The following is a 23,968-nucleotide window of genomic DNA, read 5'->3' as shown; positions in this document are numbered from 1 at the left end:
ATTGTCATACATCCCTGTGTGGAGGGTACTTTGGTGGAATGAGGACTGCTGCAAAGGTCATCCAATCCGGATTCTACTGGCCCACCTTATTCAAAGATACATCCGACTTCTACAAGTCATGTGATCTTTCATAACGCACTAGAAATATATCGAAGAGAAATGAGATGCCATGGACAAATATTTTGGAAGTTGAACTCTTCGATGTATGGGGGATTAACTTTATGGGACCCTTCCCATCATCCTTTGGTGATTTGTACATACCTTGGTAGTAGACTATGTTTCCTAATGGTTTGAAGCCATGGCCACACCTCGCAATGATTACAAGACTATGCTGAAATTCATGGACAAAAATATATTCGCGCATTTTAGAGCACCGGGAGCAATTATCAGTGATGAAGGCACTCACTTCAACAACAAATTAATTGCTAAGGCATTGAAGAGATACGGGGTATGCCATAGAGTTGCCACGACACATATCCCTAGACTAATGGGTAAGTTGAGGTCTTCGATCGTGAGATCATATAGATTCTTGAGAAGATTGTCAACACTGTGGGCCTACTGCACAACATTCAAAACACCACTCGGAATGTCCCCATTCAAGTTAGTCTTTGGCAAGGCATGTCGTTTGCATGTGGAATTAGAATATAATGCTTTTTGGGCCATTAAGAAAGTAAATATGGATGCACAACTTGTTGGAGAGAGAAGATTGTTGGAGCTAAATGAGATGGACGAATTTAGAGCTCAGGCATATGAAAATGCCCTCATTTTCAAAGAAAAGACAAAAAGATGGCATAACAGAAAAATTTTGCCTAGGTAATGTTTTCATGGACAACAAGTACTGCTTTATAATTCAAGACTCAAGCTGCTCCTATGCAAGCTGATGTCTAGATGGTTATGATTGTTCATAGTACATCAAGTGCATAGTCACAGTGCAGTAGAAATCAAGAACATGGATGATGATTCTACCTTCTAATTGAATGGTTAATGACTCAAGACGTACAATGGAGCACCCATTATGCGTGATAAATCGGTGTCGTCACTCAATGATGCCCAAGAGTTTTCCCCTCTTTCCTAAACAAATTTTGTTGCTTAGGGAACAATAATTTGCACTCTGTATATAAATAATTTGTTTTTATTTTATTTTGCACGAGTTGTTTATTCCTATTTTAATCTCTAATTTTGTCCCTTTTAGCAGTAATGGTAAACGTGTAAGCATAGGGTTCACACTCACACATGGAAGGAATTTAAACCCTAAAATATTAGTTTTAGCAATACTTTTAGGAGGGAAACAAATATATGTCCCATTATTTTATTATTTTTGTCAACTCACATATCTTCCCATTTAATACCATATCTCATTTCCCTTGAACTTTTTACCAATTTACCCTCAAGAAACTGCCCACTACCAATATTTTTCCTCTAAAACTGCCTACCTCTATCTTTTACCTTTCATCGTTTCTTTTCACTTTCTTCTACATCTTCTCTTTTATTTTCTTCGAGTTTCAACCTCCTAAAACCCTCCAAAGCTACTGTAAAAATCACTTACTTTCTCCATAAAAAACTATTTATCATTGATCGCTTGAAGAAGAATCTTGGTGCCTCTACAACCGCCACTGCGACTACATGCTTACAGTGCTTCCAAACTGTTGGGGCCAAGGCCAAGGTCAAGGCACTGAAGAAACAACAAGTTTATATGGAGGACGACTTTGTCTTCCCTTAGGCTGGCGAAGAACCATTTGGGCTGGAAGTAATGGACATCTTCCGGAAACATAAGTTAGAGAAATTTGCCTAGCACACAAAGGTAGTGGAGCTAGCCATGGTCCTAGAGTTTTATGCTCACCTAGACGACCCATCCCAGCACACTGTGTACGTCAGAGGAAAATCCATATGGTTCACTCCCTCGTTATTAAACCGATACTTTAAGCTTGATAAGGTGGAAAATCAACATAAATATTCCTTGTCGAGGTAGATTCAGAGACATACGATGGTGTGTTGGAGGATTTGTTTTTTGGATGGGTGAAGTTTGAAGGGAATGCTCCCAACCAAAAGCGTGTGGATCACCAAGTCCTTAAGCCAGCCACTAAACTATGGAACCACTTTTTAAAACATAAGCTAATGCCTACCTCGCATAACATGATAGTATTGGTGAGGCACTTAATGTTACTCCACTCAATCATCTACGGACGCTTGATCGATGTGGACAAGATAATTTTTGAACATATTCACAAGTGTGTAAAGCAGACCCAAGACTTTGTTATCCCAGTCGCTGACCAACCTACTCCTAAGGAAGCATCTGAACAACACTCGAATCTTAATCCTGAAGTAAGCCAACCATAAGACGTTCCTACTAAACCCTCGCACACGGAAGAGATACCATCACCAGCAAGTACCCCGAGAACAAGGTGTTGCCTTAAGCGCATAATAGGTCGTATTGCTAATCCATCTCTATTTGAGCTTCCTTCAGACGACACTGGATCCAAAATCCCCCTCCTCTCAAATGACGCATAACCTACACGTCCAGCCGAGCCTCTCCCACACAATGAGGTACCATTCTTGCATTTACATCCGCATGATCGAGTAATTTTCCTTGCATTCATATTCATGCATTGAGGATAAGGCACCCCTCAAGTTTGGGGGATGTGTTGTACTCTATACTTAGGTTAATTGTATTTGATAATAATTGGTAGAAATAATTTATTAAGGATGCCCGATGATGAAAGAAAATTTTATTGCCTAGGCCAGAATTATTTCACATGACTATTGAAGGATAGAACCTACCATAGGACTTGATGCTTTGTGATCTTGTAACACGATTGTATGTTTTCTCTGCTTAAGGTACTTGGAAAATTTTTAGGGAAGAACTTCTTGCACGTCATGGCATTAAATGATTGAAAATATTGTGTTGAACTCCTTAATGTTTTGAATTATGTTGAATTGAAAATAAATGCCTCGACATAACTATAGAGGGACATTCCTCTATATGTTGGCATAACCTAGAAAAATTCTTTAATAAATTGTTTCCTTAGCATACGAGTGAATGAAAGTAGTCACATAATGACTCTACTTGACTAGCTTGGGGTGGAATGTATGCTCCGTTTCACCTAGAGTGTGGGATGGTAGGTGTGATGAGCTGACTACCCTTGGGCAGTATGCTAATAATAATAATAATAAAATATGGCAACACAAAGTATGACTAAATAGGAGTGAAACTATTCTTAGTGAATTATTTGATGCCTTGGAAAATAGAAGAGATTACTTTGGAGTTTTCTAAATACGTTAAAACATAGAATTGATACAATCACGCACACACACTGAACAAGAGTCTTGACCTAAGGGAAAGTTCTTAACTTCTCGTACAGTCTAGCATGTGTAGGCTAAATTTTTTGTTGAGGGATGAAATTTTTAAACAACATGATTGTCCTAATTTTTTACTTTACCGAGACATTTAATCTTTTTACCGTTTGTTATCCATTGCTTGAGGGAGATCAATAACTTAAGTTTGGGGGTGTGATAACTCTGTAAAAGATAGTTTTTTTGGGTCTTTTTACTTAGGTTATTGTGTGTCTAAATGTAATTTGTCATAGAATTTTAGTTGCATATAGTTGAATGTATAATACATTTGCATATGGTGAATAAGTTTAGCCGAGGAAAACTTTATTTGGTTTAACTAATGCTGCTGAAGAGGGAGGTTGTTTACTAGTTGTGTTGATGCAGAAAATCACGAAGGAGGAATTTATTTGTCGTGACAAAGCAATTCTCCAGGGCTAGAGGAATATAAGAAGATGATTAGTGAGGAATATATTTTATTGCTAAGGCAAGATTTATCTTACAAGTCTGATATGGCTCAATAGATCTGCTGACATCACTAGCCCAGCTTCAGCCTCATGTGCAATCATTCCCTTATCAAGGAAATTGACCACTACCAGCCACTATGTCATTTATAAAATGGGTATGTCAACTAGGGTATTTAGGAAATTTCTAAGGGGACTAAACCCCAAAAAATCCCATTATAAATACCCCATCATAGCTATTCGAAAGGAGGCACAATTAAGGAGAGAATATACCCTATGCTTGGAGTAAGCGGCTACAACATCCTACCTTTCCACCATTCCCACTCGACCTTCCTTGGTGCCCTCCATAGTTGGGCTTCATCGGAGTAACGATTAGGCCCTCGAGAGAGGTTGGCTGTTGTAGTAGGCATGGTGGTGGTCATAATGTCATGGCATAGGTCTTATTTTGGCAGTTTTTCTTCCTTTGTTCTTCATCTCCACATCATGTTAAGGGTTGTACTTAAAGAATGATTTTGGATGATATTCACTGCACCATGAATTATTTTACTTGGTCTTTGTTATCTTTTTGTTGAAACATTATTTGCTTGTTAATGAATAATGCAGTTCATTTATTATAAGTGTTGTTTTGTTCATTGTTTAAATATTTTACCTTGACACTGTAAGAGCTTTTGAGAGATTGTCTAGTGCCTCGGAAAAACATTCCTAGACTTTGTAAGAGCTTTCAAGAGACTACCATTTTTCTAAGAATATATGCCTAATATCGAGAGAGTTAGGGTATATCTACGTGAACAAAGGAACTAATATGGGATGGTGAGGTTCTAGTTTGCCTTAAAGATAAGGAGAGGTTTCATTGGACTAAAAGGGGTAAATACTTGAGTAAGATACGCAAAGACTACAATTTACACTTAGGGGTATTACCACAGAAACAGTTTGGCAAACCAAGGGTTGCAGCTCACACCGAGTAGTATTGTCGTAGTAACTGTCCTTGAATACTATAGTAATTCTATCGGGCAGCCTAAATCATTCTTAGCATAAAATAACTTATCGCCATAGGAAAACCAACCAAATGCTCTGTAAGAAGTCTGATTGTGTGAAGTTTTTCTGAATATATCGAACTCAACATTTTTATTTGCGCATACAACTTCTATTTGTTTACTTTTGCATATTTTTATTGCCTCGACCGAACTTCTCTGCACACCATATTTTACAATATTTCCTGGCTCTGCAACACTTTTCCATCTATTTATACCATTTAATTTCGTTTCCTTTCCTTAATTGATAAGAACCTTAGGACTAACTTGTGACATATAGTTCTAGCTACAGAAAACATAATAAATTCCCACCAATCCCTGCGACGACAATACTCAACTTACTACTTTATTACTTGCATCGATTGTGTACACTTGCGCATATTTGCTTGCCTTATCGTATACATTGACAAGCGATCACCTACGCGTGAAACCATCACAAACTAAGTATTCACTTAGTGAGGCATAATAACATAAATAAGGCATTTTAAAAACATATGTAAACCATTATAAGATCAAAATATGATTTATCGTATAAAATACATAAACACATAAAAACTGACATGATAAGCCAAGTTTCTATCAAATAACATGCGAATCAATATTTAGTATGCCCAAACTACCTATCAATCGATATATTCCAAAGTAATCTTTTAAAGGCCAATGTATGTCAAATGAGAATGCAAGGTACATGAGTTGTACATAAGTGCTAAACGTAAGTATAAGTACTGTAGTAACAACGACACTATACTAATATATCAAAATGGTAATTCACAAACTCATTATGAATACCATGCACGAACACATAGTGTCAAAAGTACACAAAGGTACTGATACGAAAAATGCAACATATTTATTAAACAAAATGATCGACAACCATCATACTCCAAGTATGTCAAAATGCATATATGACTCTCAATGCATATACAATATGCCTTTAAATCAAATTCACATATTAAACATTTATTATGAAAGATAGATAGCTTTTAAAATCAAATTCAAGGTTGACTCATAACAAGTCATCCTCATATCATATAAGTACATGATAAATGTACTCAGCTTGTATGCCTCACTATTATGCCATACCGACAAAGTCCGACTATTCTTGAACTTTTTTCTTGCCTTTTGGTTGGCTTGAATCACGGATTTGATCACGATCTGCACAGGCATTCATAATCACACATACAAATATAAAATACATTGTTAGTATCCTTGCAAACTTTTTTACAAATTAATAGCACTCAAAAGTACTATTATTTTTGAATTCTTTTAAAATTCATCTTAAATTTTCATTTTTATTCATAATGTGCCCTTGTCATAAATTCTCCAATTCAATCCCAAATAAGCCCAATAAATTTCCATCATTTAGTTTCAACCCTAATACCTCAAAAATGCCATATTTACCACTTATGTCACGAAATTTTCCAATATTTGCCATTTTGTATTTAAACTTTTCCAGGTTTCCAAAATAGCTAAATTTTAAATTCTAACTTCAATTTCAGCCCTCAAACTATAATTTCCAGTAATGTATATCATCTATTGAGTAATTATACTATCATCACATAACTTTTCAAAATTGCCAAATAGGTTCCTCAACTTTTGAAAATTTACAAATTGGCCCAAAAAAATTCTAACCCATGGGAATTTTTCTACTATATTCCCAAATAATTTTCTCAAGGCTGAATGCTTTAGGGGTGTAAATATCATGATTTCACTTGATTCAAGTATGAAACCAACCTCTATTCAATATTTCAAGACCTCTACAACTAAACCCCTAAATTAATTTCATCAAACATCTTTCCCCTAAAGCTATTGTTTGGCCAAATTCAACATGAGCTTATATAGCCATGTACAAGTGATTTTAATCATCAATCATGCTTGTATATGATTCTGCAACCTAAAGACATCAAAAACCTTCATCAAATTCATAAACCCTAATGTGAACACAAACCCTAGAATTTGGAATCTTTGAACAAAAATCAAATTAGCAAGCAATAATGGTACCAAAAGAAAGTGTTTTTCGAATAGAACAATTTTCAATTTCATGTCTTAACCCAAAATCCAAAGGAAGTTGCTTAAAAATGAAAAACAAAGTTTCCTTACCAAGGGTTTGAAGGTCACGATAATGGTGGCTGAAAAATACCCAACTTCATGTAATTTTCTTTAATTTCATATTAATTTAACCTTTATTTAATCTTAAATGAATATTAAATTCATTCAATTGGGAAAAGACTAATTTACCATTAATGAAACTTCATATTTACCATTAATGAAACTTTATATTTACCATTAAACCAAGCGACATCAACCTTATAATCTTCCAAAAGTCAAAGATGAATAAAATATTTTACCCTTTACCATTTTGTCCATGTAACATTCCAAAAATTACAATATTGCCACTTTAATCTAACGAGCCAAATTTAACATGGAGTTAAATCCTTAAATCCAATGGTTATATTATTTTCCATCATTTTAAAACATGGAAATAATATTTTTTAGACTAATTCAGAGTCCTTCAAATTTTCTCAAAATTTCTATTCGATCCGATTTACCAAATTTTTATTGAACTTTAACATTTTCTAGTTTTTAACATAAATTCCAAATCAAGAATATTATTTCAATAAAGCCCCCACTCTCAAATTAAATTATCTATTTATGAAAAAAAAATATATTTGGGAAAATTACCATATAGGTCCCTAAACTTTCCAACTTGTATACTTTTGCCTACTACACTTTCAAATCATATATTTTGGACACTAACCAAAATTTGGGGTATTACAACTCTTCTCATTAAGGGAAATTTTTCATCGAATTTTAGTAAGTACCTAATGTGAAGATGAATGGATAATGTCTTTTCATGTCATTTTCGTTTTCTCAGGTAGCTTCTTGACTTTATGATTCCTCCAAAAAACTTTGACTAAAGGAATCATCTTGTTCAGTAATTTTTTGACTCCTCAAGATAGAATCTCAATCGGTTCTTCTTCATAAGTTAAATATATTCGAATCTCTATTTTCTTAGGGGTGATAATATGCGATGGATCTGATCGATATTTTCTAAGCATCGACACATGGAAAACATTATAGATCTTGTCTATTTCAGGAGGCAATGCTAACCAATATGCCACAGGTTTAACCCTTTCATAATTTCATAAGGTCAAATAAATCTCGAACTCATCTTTCCTTTACTTTCAAACCACAATACTTTTTTCCAAAGCGATACCTTAAGAAATACCTTACCACCTACTTGATATTCAATCTCTTTTCTATTTAGGTTGGCATAAGACTTTTTTCAATAAGAGGCTATCTTAAGATTATATTGGATAACTTTTTCATTATCTTCCATTTCTTTTATCAAGTTGAGGCCAATTAGATATCGATCTTTTAGCTTGAACCAATTTAATGGTGTTTGACACTTTCTTCCATATAAGGCTTCATATAGAGCCATTTCGATACTCGATTGATAGCTGTTATTATAGGAAAATTTCGATAAAGGCAAACATCTTTCCCATGATCCTTTGACTTCAATCACACATGCCTTTAGCATATCCACCAATATTTTAATAGTCCGCTCTGACTGACCATCTGTTTATGGATAAAGAGTAGTGCTGAAATTCAATTGAGTACCCAAATCCTCATGCAAAGAATTCCAGAATCTCGAAGTAAACCGTGGATCTCTGTTAGATACTATTGAAATAGATAATCCATGTAGTCGAACTATCTCTTTTATGTACAACTCAACATATTTATCCATTAAGTAATATGTACGAACAGGAATAAAGTGAGTTGTCTTAGTTAAACCATCAACAATCACCTATATTGAGTCTTTCTTGCTGGGTGTCAAAGGTAGCCCTATAACAAAGTTCATAGTGACTCGTTCCCACTATCATTCAAGAATGGATATCAGTTTTAACAATCCAGAATTCACTTGTTGCTCAACTTTCACTTGTTGACATGTCAGGCATTTAGCAACAAACTCTGTTATAGTTCTTTTCATGCTAGGCCACCAAAATCGACTATAATGTCCCTCAGAGAGAATATATTTCTTTAGTTGTTCATTAACTGGAATGCAAAGTCTTCCACAATAATATAAACATCCATCAGTCATGACTTCAAGGTCTTTAATCTTTCATTTTTCTACTTGTGTAATTATTGCCAAATACTTTTAATATTTCCCTTGCAACTCTTTTATCCGATCCAAAAGCATCAGCTTTAACTTTAGCTCAACAATCAAGGTGCAATCTTCTTTTAACGATAAATATGCATCCAAAACTTGTAAAGCTACAAAATCCTTTCTACTAAGTGCATCAGCTACCATATTAGCCTTCCCTGGATGATAATCGATGATCACATTGTAATATTTTAAAAGCTTTATCCATATACTATGTCTCAGGTTTAACTCTTTTTGAGTCGACAAGTACTTTAGACTTTTCTGATCCATATAAATATAGCACCGTTCACCATACAGATAATGACTGCTACCAATTCTAAATCATGCTTTTGGTAATTCCTCTAGTGTGTCTTTAACTATCTCGAGGCTTAGGCCACAAGTTTACCTTCTTGCATAAGCATACATCCTAAGCCATTATGAGATGCATCACTAAAACCATGTAGTCTTTACCCGACTAAGGTTGTGCAGGCACCGGTGCCTCTGTTAAAGTATTTTTTAGCGTTTCAAAACTATTTTGGCATTTCCCCCTCAAAACAAAAGGAACATCTTCCCTTAACAACTTGGTTAGCGGTGAAACTAACATAAAAAAGTTGTTCATGAACCTTCGATAATAACCATTAAGTCCCAAAAAACATCGAACCTGAGAAACATTCTTTGGAGGTTTCCAATCCACTATAGCTTGAATCTTATTGGGATATACTCTTATGCCTTCTGTCGAGACTACATGGATAGCTTGGCGTACGACTTTTTCTCTCATAGAGTCTGAAGAACAATACGATGATAAGCATCATGCTCGTTCCTCGACTTTGAATAAAATAAAATATCATCAATAAATAAAACCATAAACTGATCCAAGTAAGGTTGGAATAATCGATTAATCAATTCCATAAACACTGTAGAAGCATTAGTCAAACCGAATGGCATCACCACAAATTCGTAGTGTCCATACCAATTCTGAAAAGCTGTCTTTGGAATATATGCCTCTTTAATATTTAGTTGGTGATATCCAGACCGAAGATCAATCTTATATAACATCGTTGTGTCTTTTAATTGATCAAACATATCATTAATCCTGGGAAGAGGATACTTGTTCTTTATTGTTACTTTATTTAACTCTCGAAAATCTATGCATAATCGCATACACCCATATTTGTTTTTCACATAAAGCACAGGTGATCCCCAATGTGAAACACTGGGTCTGATGAATCCTTGATCAAGCAACTCCTGCAATGGGCCTTTAATTTTCTTAGCTCAGCTAGATCCATTCGATATGAAGCCATAGAAATAGGTTTAGTACCTGGATAAACATCAATTTTGAATTCCACCTCATGGTCTGGAGGTAAACATGATAATTATTTCGGAAAAACATCTAGAAATTATCGAACCATTGGAATATCATCCAAACTCACTTCCAATATTTCAGTTTCTATCACATTAGCTAGAAAGGTTATACACCCTTTCGACATCATTTTCTTTGCAGTCATTACTGATATTACATTGGATTGCAATTTAACTTTTTCACCAGTTACTATAATTTTCGAACCCTTCGCATCTTTAAAAAATAACCCGCTTTTTGTGAAAATCAACCCATCAATGATGAGGAGACAACTAATTCATTCCTAAAATAATCTCAAACCCATTCAAAGGCAATTCCATCAGATTCGCTGGGAACAAAGCCCATCGAATATTTATCGGCACTTTCTACATATCCTAGTTATTCTAGCACTATGACCCAAAGGATTTATTGCTATCATATCAATAGAGATTGGTTTTAATGGAATACATTTTTCTCTAATCAACTTTTTGCTAATATAAGAGTGCGAAGAACCAAGGTCAATCAAAACAAACACAAGTTTATCAAAAAGATGGAACATACTTGTTATAATATTTAGGTGATCCCGATCCTCATTAGTCTTGATGTTATATATTATTTCCACTCCACGCTTCTTTGATTGCTAAACTGACTCAGATTATCCTTTGGATCTACCTCTTTCTGTGCATCTCTGAGTTGTTGCTAATCTCTTAGTCTGCACTGATTTGTCCCCAAATCACCAGGACAATCTCGAGCATAGTGACTAGTCTCATGACACTGGAAACATGTGCCACTAAGAGATCTACATACTCCCCATGAAATTTTCCACACGTCTGACATGGCGCAGTACATTTTTTTGAATGCTCTACTTGAATTAACAACTAATGAATGGGATTGTTTATTCTTATGTGAAGTTACAGCAAATGACTGAGAGCTTTATTATTGTATCAGAACCTAAACCTTTTCCTCTATTGTCATGATATAAACTTGAAGATGTTCTGACACTTTTCCTTGTCTACATACTCTGCTCTGGTGCTAAAATCTCCTCTTGAGCTCTTTCAATTGCCTTAGATCAATTTATCACTTCGTGTAGGGTAGGCAAGTTCAAAGTCAACATTATCTCTTTCATATTAGACCTCGAACCCTCGATGAACCATTCACGCCAAGCCCTATCATTGGGAACTACATGAGAAGCTAATTGACTTAGCTTGTCATACTTTGCCTCGTACTCATGTATTACTTGATCACCTTGTTTCAGGTTAAGAAATTTTAGCAGCATTGCCCGTATGAGCTGTTCAACGATGTACTTGCCCTTAAATTCATCTTGAAAGAATTGCCAAGTCATTTGCTCAGACGGTGCATACATCGTGGTTTTCATTGACTACTCTTGAGCTGATACTCATAGTAAAGATACAACTCCGTCCAACTTCTCAGAATCTGAGCAGTGAAGATTTTCAAGTGTCATATTGAAGTCACTTAACCATAAGTCATCATTTATGGACCTTCACCTTCTTCTCCCATGAACTTAGATGCTCCCAAACTTTTAAGAACTTTTGGGATTAACATTTGTGGTGCTACAGAAGCTGGCTAAGGTTGATGAGGTTGATACCAAGCCAAGATCGCATCGAGGGCCTGTATAAACGCTCTATGATATTGCACTGGCATACCAGATGTATCGGTGCACTAGTGTGGCTAGACTGGCCAGATGCTCACTATTAACATTATTACTTTCACTACCTTACTATTCTCGAACTTCTTGTTTGGTTGCTCTCCGTTAATTTTCATATTTTGACATCTAATATGACACACATAATAATAACAACTTAGTTTAGTAAGGAGTGACATCAATCATATCCTATCATACCATATTAGTAACTTTGACATCCTAGTGACATGTATACCCTTTTAACATAAAATACACTCGATTTTGGTTGAGTATTGGCTAAACTTGTAGCACTGATACCATTTCCCGTTTATGCCCATGTACACGAGTCTTAGATGTCACGTGACTTAAAAAAAATTCATACTTGAAAACCAGTAAAATTTTGCTTCTCTAAACAATACAATTTAATATAATGATATTAAAAATGTTCATTAACTACTAGTATGTAAAATAGCATTAAAGTTCGAACATAATATAATACTACAACCCATATGTCAAATACATACTAGAGCATCATCATATAACTAATACATGTCAACTAGTAATATTAAAAGTAAACATCTAAAGATGATATACAATTATTGATGAGGTAACCTTTAATTTACGATGTCAGCTGCACTTCTTACTCCGATTATACGCTATTACCTACGTGGGAACCATCACACGCTAAGTATTCACTTAGTGAGGCATTATAACATAAATAAGGCATTTTAAAAACATGAGTAAACCATTTTAAGATCAAAATACAATTTATCATATAAAATACATAAATACAAAAAAAATTGACTCAATAAGCCAAGTTTCTATCAAATAATATATGAAACAATATTTAGTATGCCCAGAATACCTATCAATTGATATAATCAAAAGTACTCTTTAATAGCGTAATGTATGTCAAATGAGAATACAAGGTACATGAGTTGCAAATTAGTGCTAAACAAAAGAATAAGTGTTGTAGTAATAGCGACAATATACTAATATATCGAAATGGTAATTAACAAACTCATTATGAATACCATGCATGCACACATAGTATCAAAATTACACAAAGGTGCTGATACGAAAATGTAACATATGCATCAAACAAAATCGATCAATAACCATCATACTCCAAGTATGTCAAAATGGACATATGAATCTCAATTCACATACAACAGGCCTTTAATTTAAATTCGCAGATTAAACATTTAGTCTTAAAAATCGATAGCTGTTAAAACAATATAAAAGTTCATCCATCTATTTTAGGGCAGTTAATACCCTAAATTCACCATAAACTATTTTCATAAACCTTATGAAAAATATTTCAAAATATGGTAAAACATGCTTTTATAAAAACATTCGAGGTTGACTCATCGCAAGTCGTCCCCATATCATATAAGTGCATCATAAATGCGCTCTCCATGCATGCCTCACTATTATGCCTTACTGACAAAGTCCGACTATTCTTGAACTTTTTCCTTGCCATTTGGTTTACTTGTATCACGATCTACACAGACTTCCATAATCACACATACAAATATAAAATACATTGTTAGTATCCTTACTAACACTTTTACAAAATAATAATACTCAAAAGTACAATCATTTTTGAATTCTTTTAAAATTCATCTTAACATTTCCTTTTTATTCATAATGGGCCCTTGTCATAAATCCCCAATTCAAGCCCAAATATGCCCAATAAATTTCCACCATTTAGTTTCCAACCCAATACCTCAACAGTGCCATATTTACCACTTAAGTCACTAATATTTCCAATATTTTCCATTTTGTACTTGAACATTTCAGCTTTCCAAAATAGCTAAATTTTAAATTTTATCTTCAGTTACAGCCCTCAAACTATATTTTCCAGTAATGTACATCATCTATTGAATAATTATGCATTCATCCCATAACATTTCAAAATTGCCAAATAGGTTCCTCAACTTTTGAAAATTTAAAATTAGTCCAAAAAGTTTCTTAAGCCATGGGAATTTTTCTACAATTTTCCCAAATAATTTCCTCAAGGTTGAATACTTTCGAGGTGTAAATCTCATGATTTTCACCTGTTTCAAGCATGAAACCAACCTATATTCAACATTTCAAGATCTCTATAACTAAACCCCTAAATTAATTTCATCAAACATCTTTCCCCTAAAACTATGGTTTGGCCAAATTGAACATGATCTTATATAGCCATGTACAAGTGAATTTAATCATCAATCATACTTGTATATGATTCTGCAACTTAAAGACATTAAATTCCTTCATCAAATTCATAAACCCTAATGTGAACACAAACCCTAGAATTTGGGGTCTTTGCACAAATATCAAATTAGCAAGCAATAATAGTGCTAAAAAATAGTGTTTTTCAAATAGAACAAATTTTGATTTCATGTCATAACCCAAAATCCAAAGGAATTTGCTTAAAAATGAAAACAAAGTTTACTTGCCAAGGGTTTGAAGGTCACGACAATGGTGGCTAGAAAATACCCAACTTCATGAAATTTTCTTTAATTTCATATTAATTTAACCTTTATTTAAGCTTAAATGAATATTAAATTTATTTAATTAGGAAAAGACCAATTTACCCTTAATGAAACATTATACTTACCATTAAACCAAGCCACATTAGCCTTATAATCTTCCAAAAGTCAAAGATGAACAAAATATTTCACGTTTTACCATTTTGTCCATGCAACTTTCCAAAAATTGCAATCTTACCACTTTAATCCAATGATCCAAATTTAACATGGAGTTAAATCCTTAAATCCAATGGTTATATTATTTTTCCATCATTTTAAAATGTGAAAATAATATTTTTTAAGCCTAATTTAGCATCCTTCAAATTTTCTAAAAAATTCTATTCGATCCGATTTACCAAATTTTTATTGAACTTTAACATTTTTTAGTTTTTAACATAAATTACGGATCAAGTATATGATTTCAAAAAAACCCCCACTATGATATGAGGTAGCCTATTGAATGAGGACCTCTTTGATTGTAATGGATCTAGAACGCATTAAGTAATTTCGTTGCAGCAAACTTACTAAAACTAAAAGAATATGTTGTTGGTTGTATGATTAAGGTTAAGAACGAAAATGGATAAGAAAGGATGAAGAAAGGAAGGAATTAGGTTGCTGGAAATTTAGAATGTTGAAAGGTAGAAGATGAGTGCTCGGAGGAGATGACAATGGTAAAAGAATAAATCTGGAAATTTTGGTTAACAAACAAAGAACAAGGAAGAACCTATACTAAAACGTATAAACCCAAACCTTATACGTTCAATGTTCAAAGGATTTGGACCCCTTAGATAGCAATCTACGAACCTGAAATATCACAAGTTTGTCACAACAAGATCATACTTGAAATGTCAAGAAAATAGTTCTAAGAAGAACCAACATTGAGAGAAAAACCTCACAATAATTTTTATTCATAAAATGTCTAACATTTCCACTTACAAAATTACAAAATATGTAGGTAAAAGAGGGATATGGAAGGCCATTACTTGTCATTTTCAGCCCTAACTTGTCAACCATAATAGTACTTTCTACTTTAGTACAACTACCACTATCTATAATCACAACACATACTTTATCATTTACAAGACATCTTGTATGAAAGATGTTCTCTTGCTGCTGCTCATCTTGAATCGGTTGTGCATTCAAACTTCTCTTAACCACAAGTGCTTTACCTATTGCACACGTTTGTATTTGGTCATCATCTTTATCACTGCCCACTAAAGGGGTTTCTTGCTCATCATCTTTAGATTCAAACTCTATATCCACATTCACACACATCAACATTGTCTTTCGGTTAGGACATTGACTTGCAATATGCCCTTTACCTAGGCATTTGAAGCATTGGATGTCTCTTGTGTGTTCTGGTTGCATATGTTGCTTTCCACGTCCAACTTCAACAACGGGAGGCTTCAGACTACTCGCTTCTGTTATTTCTTTAATCTTAAGTGGTGCTTGCTTCCTGGCATTGTTAGGAGTGAATAATGGATTAGAGAAAACCTTAGAAGGAGTATTACCTCGGTAAGAAAATTTCCTACGTTGATGCCTTTCTATTTTGATCTCCATATGCACAATGTCATCCAACTGGACATAATACTACAACTCAACAACGTTAGCAACTTCAAAATTCAAATCTGTAAGAAAACGTGCCATAGTAGCTTCTCTATCTTCCTCGATATTAGCTCAACCGCGAGAGCCCATGATTACTCGTATAGTTCCATAACCCTATTAAATATTTAATTTAGTATTTTTTTTAGTATAACCATGTTATGAAATAACCTAGGTTCGCATACAACAGAAGAGCGTAGTGAAATGGTGCTCGATAGATCTCCCAAACTGACTGTTTTCGCGAGATGTGTTCCTTGTGTGACATATACTTGTTTTACATATATGTTTGAAATATCACATGCACATGACTATTTTATTTGATTTGCAATGTGAATATCTTCTTTGAACTGATTTCGTATGATTTATATGTTTCAAGTTTGATTTCTAATTACTAAAGTTTTTAAGCATGCTTATCTGATTATGTTATATGTTTATTATTTTTATTGAATTAGAATATGTCTGAACATTGATTTTTATGCTACTACTAATTACTGTCTAAAAACTATTTTCATTGGGGCACTCTGGGATCTGGCTTGAAGTCTATGTAGGTTCAGCTCTGAACAAGTTGGTAATTCCTTATATATGTTCAACACCGATCAGTTGGCAATTTCTTATGGACTTAAGGTGACCTTGGATGGGCTCATTCACCCAATGGGCCTATGGTAAGATCTTATGGACCATAAGGTACTTCCTTAGGGTGGTACCTCTGCTTTGTGTGATGGGTAAGTTCTTATTGGCTTGTGGGCATACCCTTATGTGGGCACCTATGCTTCAACTAGGGCAAGTCCTTATGGACTCAAGGTACTCCCTTAGGTTGGCCCATACTCCCTTTGGACCTAGGGTAAGTCCTTGTGGATGCAGTTCTGGGGAAGTCCATATGGTGTTCGGTTGGATGGTGATTTTGTATTTAAAGCTAAAAAGACTACTGATGTTTTCATAACCTAAAATTAAATTGATTTGGAAACTTAATTATATGTTTTATTTCTGCACTGTTGGAACACACTGAGCTCTCTAGCTCACTCCTCCAAACTTTTCACTTTTAGATACTTTTTAATAAGCAACCCAGACCTAACACTTGGAGGAGCAACAAATTCGTTCACTATCATTTTGTTATAATGTTCTTATCTTCCGAGTTGCATAAATTTTGGGTTATATGTGCCTAATTATTTTGAAATACTTGTATTGATGCGTATAATACTTTTGTGACTGATGTTATAATTTCATCGATATTGATTTGTGAAAGATGTTTTTTACTTATTCATTTATGTTTTTATATATTACTCGAATTAGAACTTATTATTAATAACTATATTTTTAAAATGTGATTATTCATAATATGGATTTAAATTATTGAAGAATTTTTTTGGAAAATTTTATCTTAATTCGCTAGATCTGGTCGTAACGCATAGGTCGGGCCTAGGGGGTTACATTTAACATGGTTGAATTTAGAAGTTTATTCTTTTTGAAATCGGTTTGATCCAACCTTGTTAAAAGAAGATTTGAGATCATCGAGTTCATTTTGATGATCATCATGAACTATTGAAAGTAGGTTGTGCAAGTCTTGATTTTTCTTTTCAAACTACTCGAGTTTGACTTACATATCATTGACCCTACTTTCAAGATCATTGTCGGTCTTGGATAAAAGATAATTTTTACTTTTCAATTTGAAATATTTTTCTTATGTTTTGAAAGTGTGAGCTCAAGTTCTAAGGCCAACTAATTATCAAATTGAAATATTTAGTTTCTCTCTCGATAGCCATAAGACACAAATTGGATACTTCTTGTTTTTCTTCATCCGATCATTCTTTATTGCTCCATGTAGCTACATGTACCTTTTTGTGCCTTCTTGGTTGACCCTTTATTCTTCAATTGAGGACACTCAAACTTAATATGTCTCGGTTGTTAGAGTATGCCCAAAGACCAATTATATGATGGTTGTAATAATACTTTTATTTACTGATATTTTTGAATAAAGGCATTGCCGCTATTATTTTCAGTTATATATATGTGTTTAACATAAATTGGAAGATAATAAATTCCATATAATGACATAATTGTTATTATTAAAAGATCCCTAGTCAAGTATTATTCAGGGCATTAACAATAATAGTACGCTTAAGACTAACGTGTTATTGATTAATGTCAATGAGTTGTCATTGACATAGAGATGTCAGAATTGATACATGATTATATTGTTAGAGAACAATGTATTGGATTGACCCACCATGAGCATATGTCTTGGATTATTATGTGACAGTTATAACATTGCTCATGGTGATGACTATATATATGATCCTCAGACTTGAGATCAATATTATCCAACATATATTGTTGTATGTTTTGATGCATCTAAACAAGCTCCATAACTGGTTACTCTATAAAGACTGTTATTGAATATATCTCAATATATGTAGTGGGTGTGTATGATTAAGATAGGATTTGTCCTTCCTCCATAATAGGAAATATATCACAGGCCACTTGATTGAGTAAGACTAGAAGCGCATGGCCATGCTCGAATAAGTTGATATGAGATATCATAAACTATTTGTTAATTAAAGTCAACTCTAGATATCAAGAAGCAATAGATGGGCTATACAAGTGTGACTATTCCAAGACTTGTGCCTATTCTAAATATAAGGGACATAAGGATGTAATACGTAAAAGAGTTAATCACCAAGATGATATGTCGAATCATATTTTCTTGTAACTTAGGTGACAATGATATATTGCTAGATGTCACTCATTGTATGTAATATTAGAATTGTTCTAATAATTATTGCTAACGTTACAAGAACCTACAGGGTCACACCCTAGGATTAAAATGAGTAAAGATGTACAATTTGTTGTACGATACTAAAATATATCTAGAGTTAATTAAGTATATGTTTTAATAATACCGAATATTTAATTTCAATTAATTAAATATAGATTTAATTAATTTGAAATAATAAAATCCCTAATATGATTAGGGTAACTTGGATATAAAAGGATTATTAAATTCTAATTAATTAAATATAGATTTAATTAATTTGAAATAATAAAAACCCTAATATGATTAGGATAACTTGGCTATAAAAGGGTGTGTTAGGTCTAGCAGCCATTTTGGATAATACAAACAAAACCTTCAGCCATTTTCTCTCAAAACAGTTTTGGGGGAAAACAAAATTGCTCTCAATCAGGTGAACTGAGTAGAGGCCGAGACGTGATTTCGTGGAGGCTTATGATTTGAACCGATCTACACCACCAATATTCACTATTGTCCTTGTTGTTTTTTTCAAGGAATCCGCTGTAAGTATTTGTATTTCTTCCTCATGATTTCAGTTTTTCATACTTGGAACGCTGGTGAGACCATCCAGTTTTGATTTCATTGTGCCATGGGGTGCGTCGACGGTCCCAATAGTGGTATCAAAGTCACTTGTACGATCTGAATTTGGGTTAAATTTTTGGTTGATGAGATATGTATGAGATGCATGTTCTAGTTTTATCGATTTCAGTAAATATGCTGATATCATTGTTCGATTAGATAACCGCAACGATTAATATGCTAATTTATTAATATGTTTTTCAATGGATTTGTTGTTGGATGATCTGTGGGAGTGTGATAGCATATCGCGTTTGGAAATGGAACAATGGTTGTTCCGATACAGAAAACCTTCGGGATTGAAAATCCCAAAAGCACGATTCTGTTGATAATTGTTATCAAATCGTGAAGTTTTTCCATGGAAACAGAAATACAAACTGAAGGCCCATGTAAATTTTTTTAACAAAGACGTAAGAACGTGTATATATATATATATACGATATGTTTGTTTTGCATTGTGTTTGACATGCATGGTTATAGCCCTTATTCACTTTATAATGGTTTAATGTGAAATACGGTCTGCGAGCCGTGCCTTTCTATATCTCTGTTGTATTTCTCTTCTCTAATTACTCCCTCGTATGTAAAATGAATATCTTTTAAAATTGTAAAGCTATGAAGATTTACAAGGAGCAAAAGAATGGCGAGAAGATGCCTAGAGAGCAACCTTAGATTTTAGGGTTCTTGGTTCTCCCATTAGCTTGGGATGGGCCACCTTAGTCATTGTTTTGGGCTATAACTATTGCATCTTCTTTATTGCTATATTTGTTATGTATGTAATGCATCAAATGATAAAATAAGAATAAATGTTGATGAGATCAATAAGGGCCTAATATTAAAACGAAAAAATGATGAGATAATTACACAAATCCCTCTTAATAATCTAAGTTAACTTAACCATCCAATATTTACCCTCGTTAAGGCTTTGATCGATATTATGTGGGCTTTGCCAAAGCATTTCCACATAAATCTATCTTGGTTAAATGCGAAGAATAAGAAAATGATATTCACCGGTTGAAATATTGGTAATAACTTAGGTTATTCTAATAGGATTAAAAACCTAAAGGTTAAATATTTGGATAAGTCATAAGATGACTTGAACAAAAGTTGTTCACTAAAATGAGGAGTTACATTAGATGTAACTAGTCAAGTTTACATACCTAAATAATAATTATCATAAAAGAAAAGCCAAAGATGATTTAGGAAATTGGTGTATTATGGATCCTCACCCACTAGAAAAATTTCCTTTGAATTTTTCTGAAATTAAAACAAAGAGGGTTTTAAAATTTGAATAAAACAGTGGAAGTAATTTGTAAATAAAGTCATATTTATAAATTTAAATTCGGTAAATTTACTTACTTTAATATTTCCATTGTTGTAGTTTAATGGCAAACAACACTTTATCACTTTGATCGCTCCTTGAGAATGATAAACTTAATGGCATAAACTTCCTTGACTAGTTTCGTAATTTGAGAATTGTTCTCAAACAGGAAAGGAAGGAATATGTCATTGAGAAACTGTTCCTGATGAACCGACAGCTAATGCTTCAAAAGCTAAAAAAGATAAATTCAAGAAACATATGGATGATATGTTAGATGTTGGATGTCTAATGCTTGCCACCATGACTCCCGAGCTTCAGAAGCAACATGAGGACATGGTTGCATATGAATGATTCAAAATCTCAAAGAAATATATGAAAGCCAAGCACGTCAAGAGAGATTTGATACCTCTAAAGCTCTATTTCAATGTAAAATGGCATATGGAACTCTTGTAGGATCTCATGTCATCAAGATGATTGGCTACATCCAAACGTTGGAAAAATTAGGATTTCCTCTCAAAGATGAATTGGCTACCGATGTTATCATGCAATCGTTGTCAGATAGCTTTACCAATTTGTCCTTAATTCAACATGAATGAAATTAACAAGACTTTGCCACAGTTACTTGGCATGTTACGAACTGCTGAAAGTAACATGAAAAAGGTTGGACCTAAGCCCATTCTGATGGTCCACAAGGACAAAGGAAAGGGAAAGAAAAAGGTAGTGGCAAAGTATAAGGGCAATGGTAAGACCAAACCAAAAGGAAAAAAATGCATTGAAACCCAAAGGGGGAGTTAGCAAAGAAGGAAAATGTTTCCATTGCGATAAGACCGGACATTGGAAGAGAAATTGCCCTGTTTACCTTGAAGAGGTCAAGAAGGCAAAAGTAAATAGAATGTTTATTTCAGGTCTTTATGTTATTTGATGTTAATTTGTTAACATCTACTTCTTGGGTATTAGATACCGGTTATGGTTCTCATATTTGTACTTCTATACAGGGACTGCAAAAGAGAAGGAATATAGCTAAAAGAGACGTGGACCTATGAGTGGGAAATTGAGCAAGATTTGTTGCATTAGCTATAGGGACATATGTTTTATCTTTGCCTAATGGACTTGATTTAAATTTAGAGGATTGCTATTATGTGCCTAGTTTGACTAAGAACATTATTTCTATTTCTTGTTTGGACAATAATGGTTTTGAGATTATTATTAAGAATAATTGTTGTTTTTTTTATCTCGATAGTGTTTTTTATGGTTTGGCACAATTGGTAAATGGTCTCTATATGTTGGATCAAGAAAACACCATTTATAACATAAATACTAAGAGATCAAAAACAAATGACTCGAATCAAACTTATCTTTGGCATTGTCGTTAGGCCATATAAGTGAGAAACGCATATAAAAACTCCACAAAGATAGATTCTTAGATTCATTTGTTTTTGAACAATATGATGTATGTGAATCTTGCTTGTTGGGAAAATGACTAAAGATCCTTTTAATAGTAAAGGTGAGCGAGCAAGTAACTTATTGGGGTTAATACATAGTGATGTATGTGGACCAATGAATACACAAGCCAGAGGTGGATTCCATTACTTCATTACTTTTACCGATGACTTCAGTCTGTATGGGTATATTTATCTTATACGCCATATATCGGAACCCCTTGAAAAGTTTAAGGAATTTAAAAATAAAGTACAAAATCAACTAGGCAAGAGTATTAAGGCACTTCGATCAGATCGAGGTGGAGAATACTTAAGCATAGAGTTTGATGAACTCCTAAAAGAATATGGGATTGTCTCATAGCTTACACCACCTGGTACACCACAATGGAATGGAGAATCTGAAAGAAGGAATCGAACACTGTTAGACATGGTTCGATCGATGATGAGTCATAGTGATCTTCTGACTTCTTTTGGGGACATGAAGTTGAAACAACCACTTTCACACTAAATCGTGTTCCATCTAAATCGATTCAAAAGACACCATATGAGATATGGACTGGGAAACATCCCAATATGTCTTTTATGAAGATTTGGAGTTGTGAAGCTTATATAAAACATCAGATGTCTACAAAGCTCGAACCTAAATCTCATAAGTGTATATTTGTTGGATATCCTAAAGAAACTAAGGGATACTATTTCGTTAACCCTAACGAGAACAAAGTGTTTATTGCTCGAACATGAGTTTTTCTCGAAAGAGAATTTCTCTCAAAGAAAGGGAAGGGTAGAAATATTGAACTTGGAGAAGTTCAAGAGCAACAAATAAATGAACCTGAAGTTGAGCATGTTTAACAAGTTGTTGAGGAGCATTCAACAGATTTAGAAACACACACTGCGTAGATCCATAAGAGAACATCGTGCACCTGAGAGATTTGGATTTCTCGTTACGACATATGGAGATGTTCTTCTTATGGATCAAGATGAGCCCAGGACTTATCAAGAGGCAGTGTCTAGCCCAAACTTTGAGAAATGGCTTGAAGCTATGAGATCTGAGATGGATTCCATGTCAGTAAACCAAGTATGGACTTTGGTTGAACCACCTGAAGGAGTCAAACCTAGAGGATGTAAATGGGATTTCAAGAAGAAAACCAACATAGATGGTAATGTACAAACATACAAGGGGCGATTAGTCACTAAAGGTTTTTGACAAATTCATGGTGTAGATTATGATGAAACATTCTCCCCTGTAGCTATGTTTAAGTCCATCCGGATCCTTCTCGCAATAGTTGTATTCCATGATTATGAAATCTGGCAAATGGACGTCAAAACCGCCTTCCTTAATGGAAAACTTGAAGAGGATGTGTATATGACACAACCAGAAGGTTTTGTCTTTCCAAGAAATAATGGAAAGGTTTATAAGATACAGAGATCTATTTATGGATTAAGCAAGCTTCTTGAAGCTGGAATCTTCGTTTCAATGATGCAATCAAAGAGTTTGGTTTTATCAAAAATAAAGATGAGCCTTGTGTTTATAAGAAGGCTAGTGGGAGCATTGTTTCTTTCCAAATCTTGTATGTAGACGACATACTCATCATAGGAAATGATAGACCTACTTTACAGTCTATTAAGACTTGGTTAAGTAGTTGTTTTTCTATGAATGGTTTGGTGAGGTAGCGTATATCTTAGGAGTTAAGATTTATAGTGATAGATCAAGACGACTTCTAGGTCTAGGCCAAAGTACATATATAGAAGAAGCGCTGAAAAGGTTCAATATGGAAGAATCCATGA

At 34.0% G+C, this 23,968-nt stretch overlaps 1 protein-coding gene across 1 annotated transcript; it reads left to right on the top strand.

The window, feature by feature from the left end:
- Nucleotides 1-298: 298 nt before the first annotated feature.
- LOC120137815 lies at nt 299-817 on the top strand. Its single transcript, XM_039153472.1, has one exon. The coding sequence runs from the start codon at nt 299-301 to the stop codon at nt 815-817; it is 519 nt and encodes a 172-aa protein (XP_039009403.1).
- The last annotated feature ends 23,151 nt before the right edge of the window (nt 818-23,968 follow it).

Source organism: Hibiscus syriacus, unplaced genomic scaffold (assembly GCF_006381635.1).
Source record: "Hibiscus syriacus cultivar Baekdansim isolate YM2019G1 unplaced genomic scaffold, ASM638163v2 tig00002169_pilon, whole genome shotgun sequence".
In the NCBI taxonomy this organism is placed as follows: domain Eukaryota; kingdom Viridiplantae; phylum Streptophyta; class Magnoliopsida; order Malvales; family Malvaceae; genus Hibiscus; species Hibiscus syriacus.
This window is presented reverse-complemented; position numbering and strand designations above follow the sequence as displayed.

What these genes read in the sequence shown, in the direction of transcription:
- LOC120137815 (XM_039153472.1), top strand. Translation starts at nt 299, where the DNA reads ATGGCCACACCTCGCAATGATTACAAGACTATGCTGAAATTCATGGAC.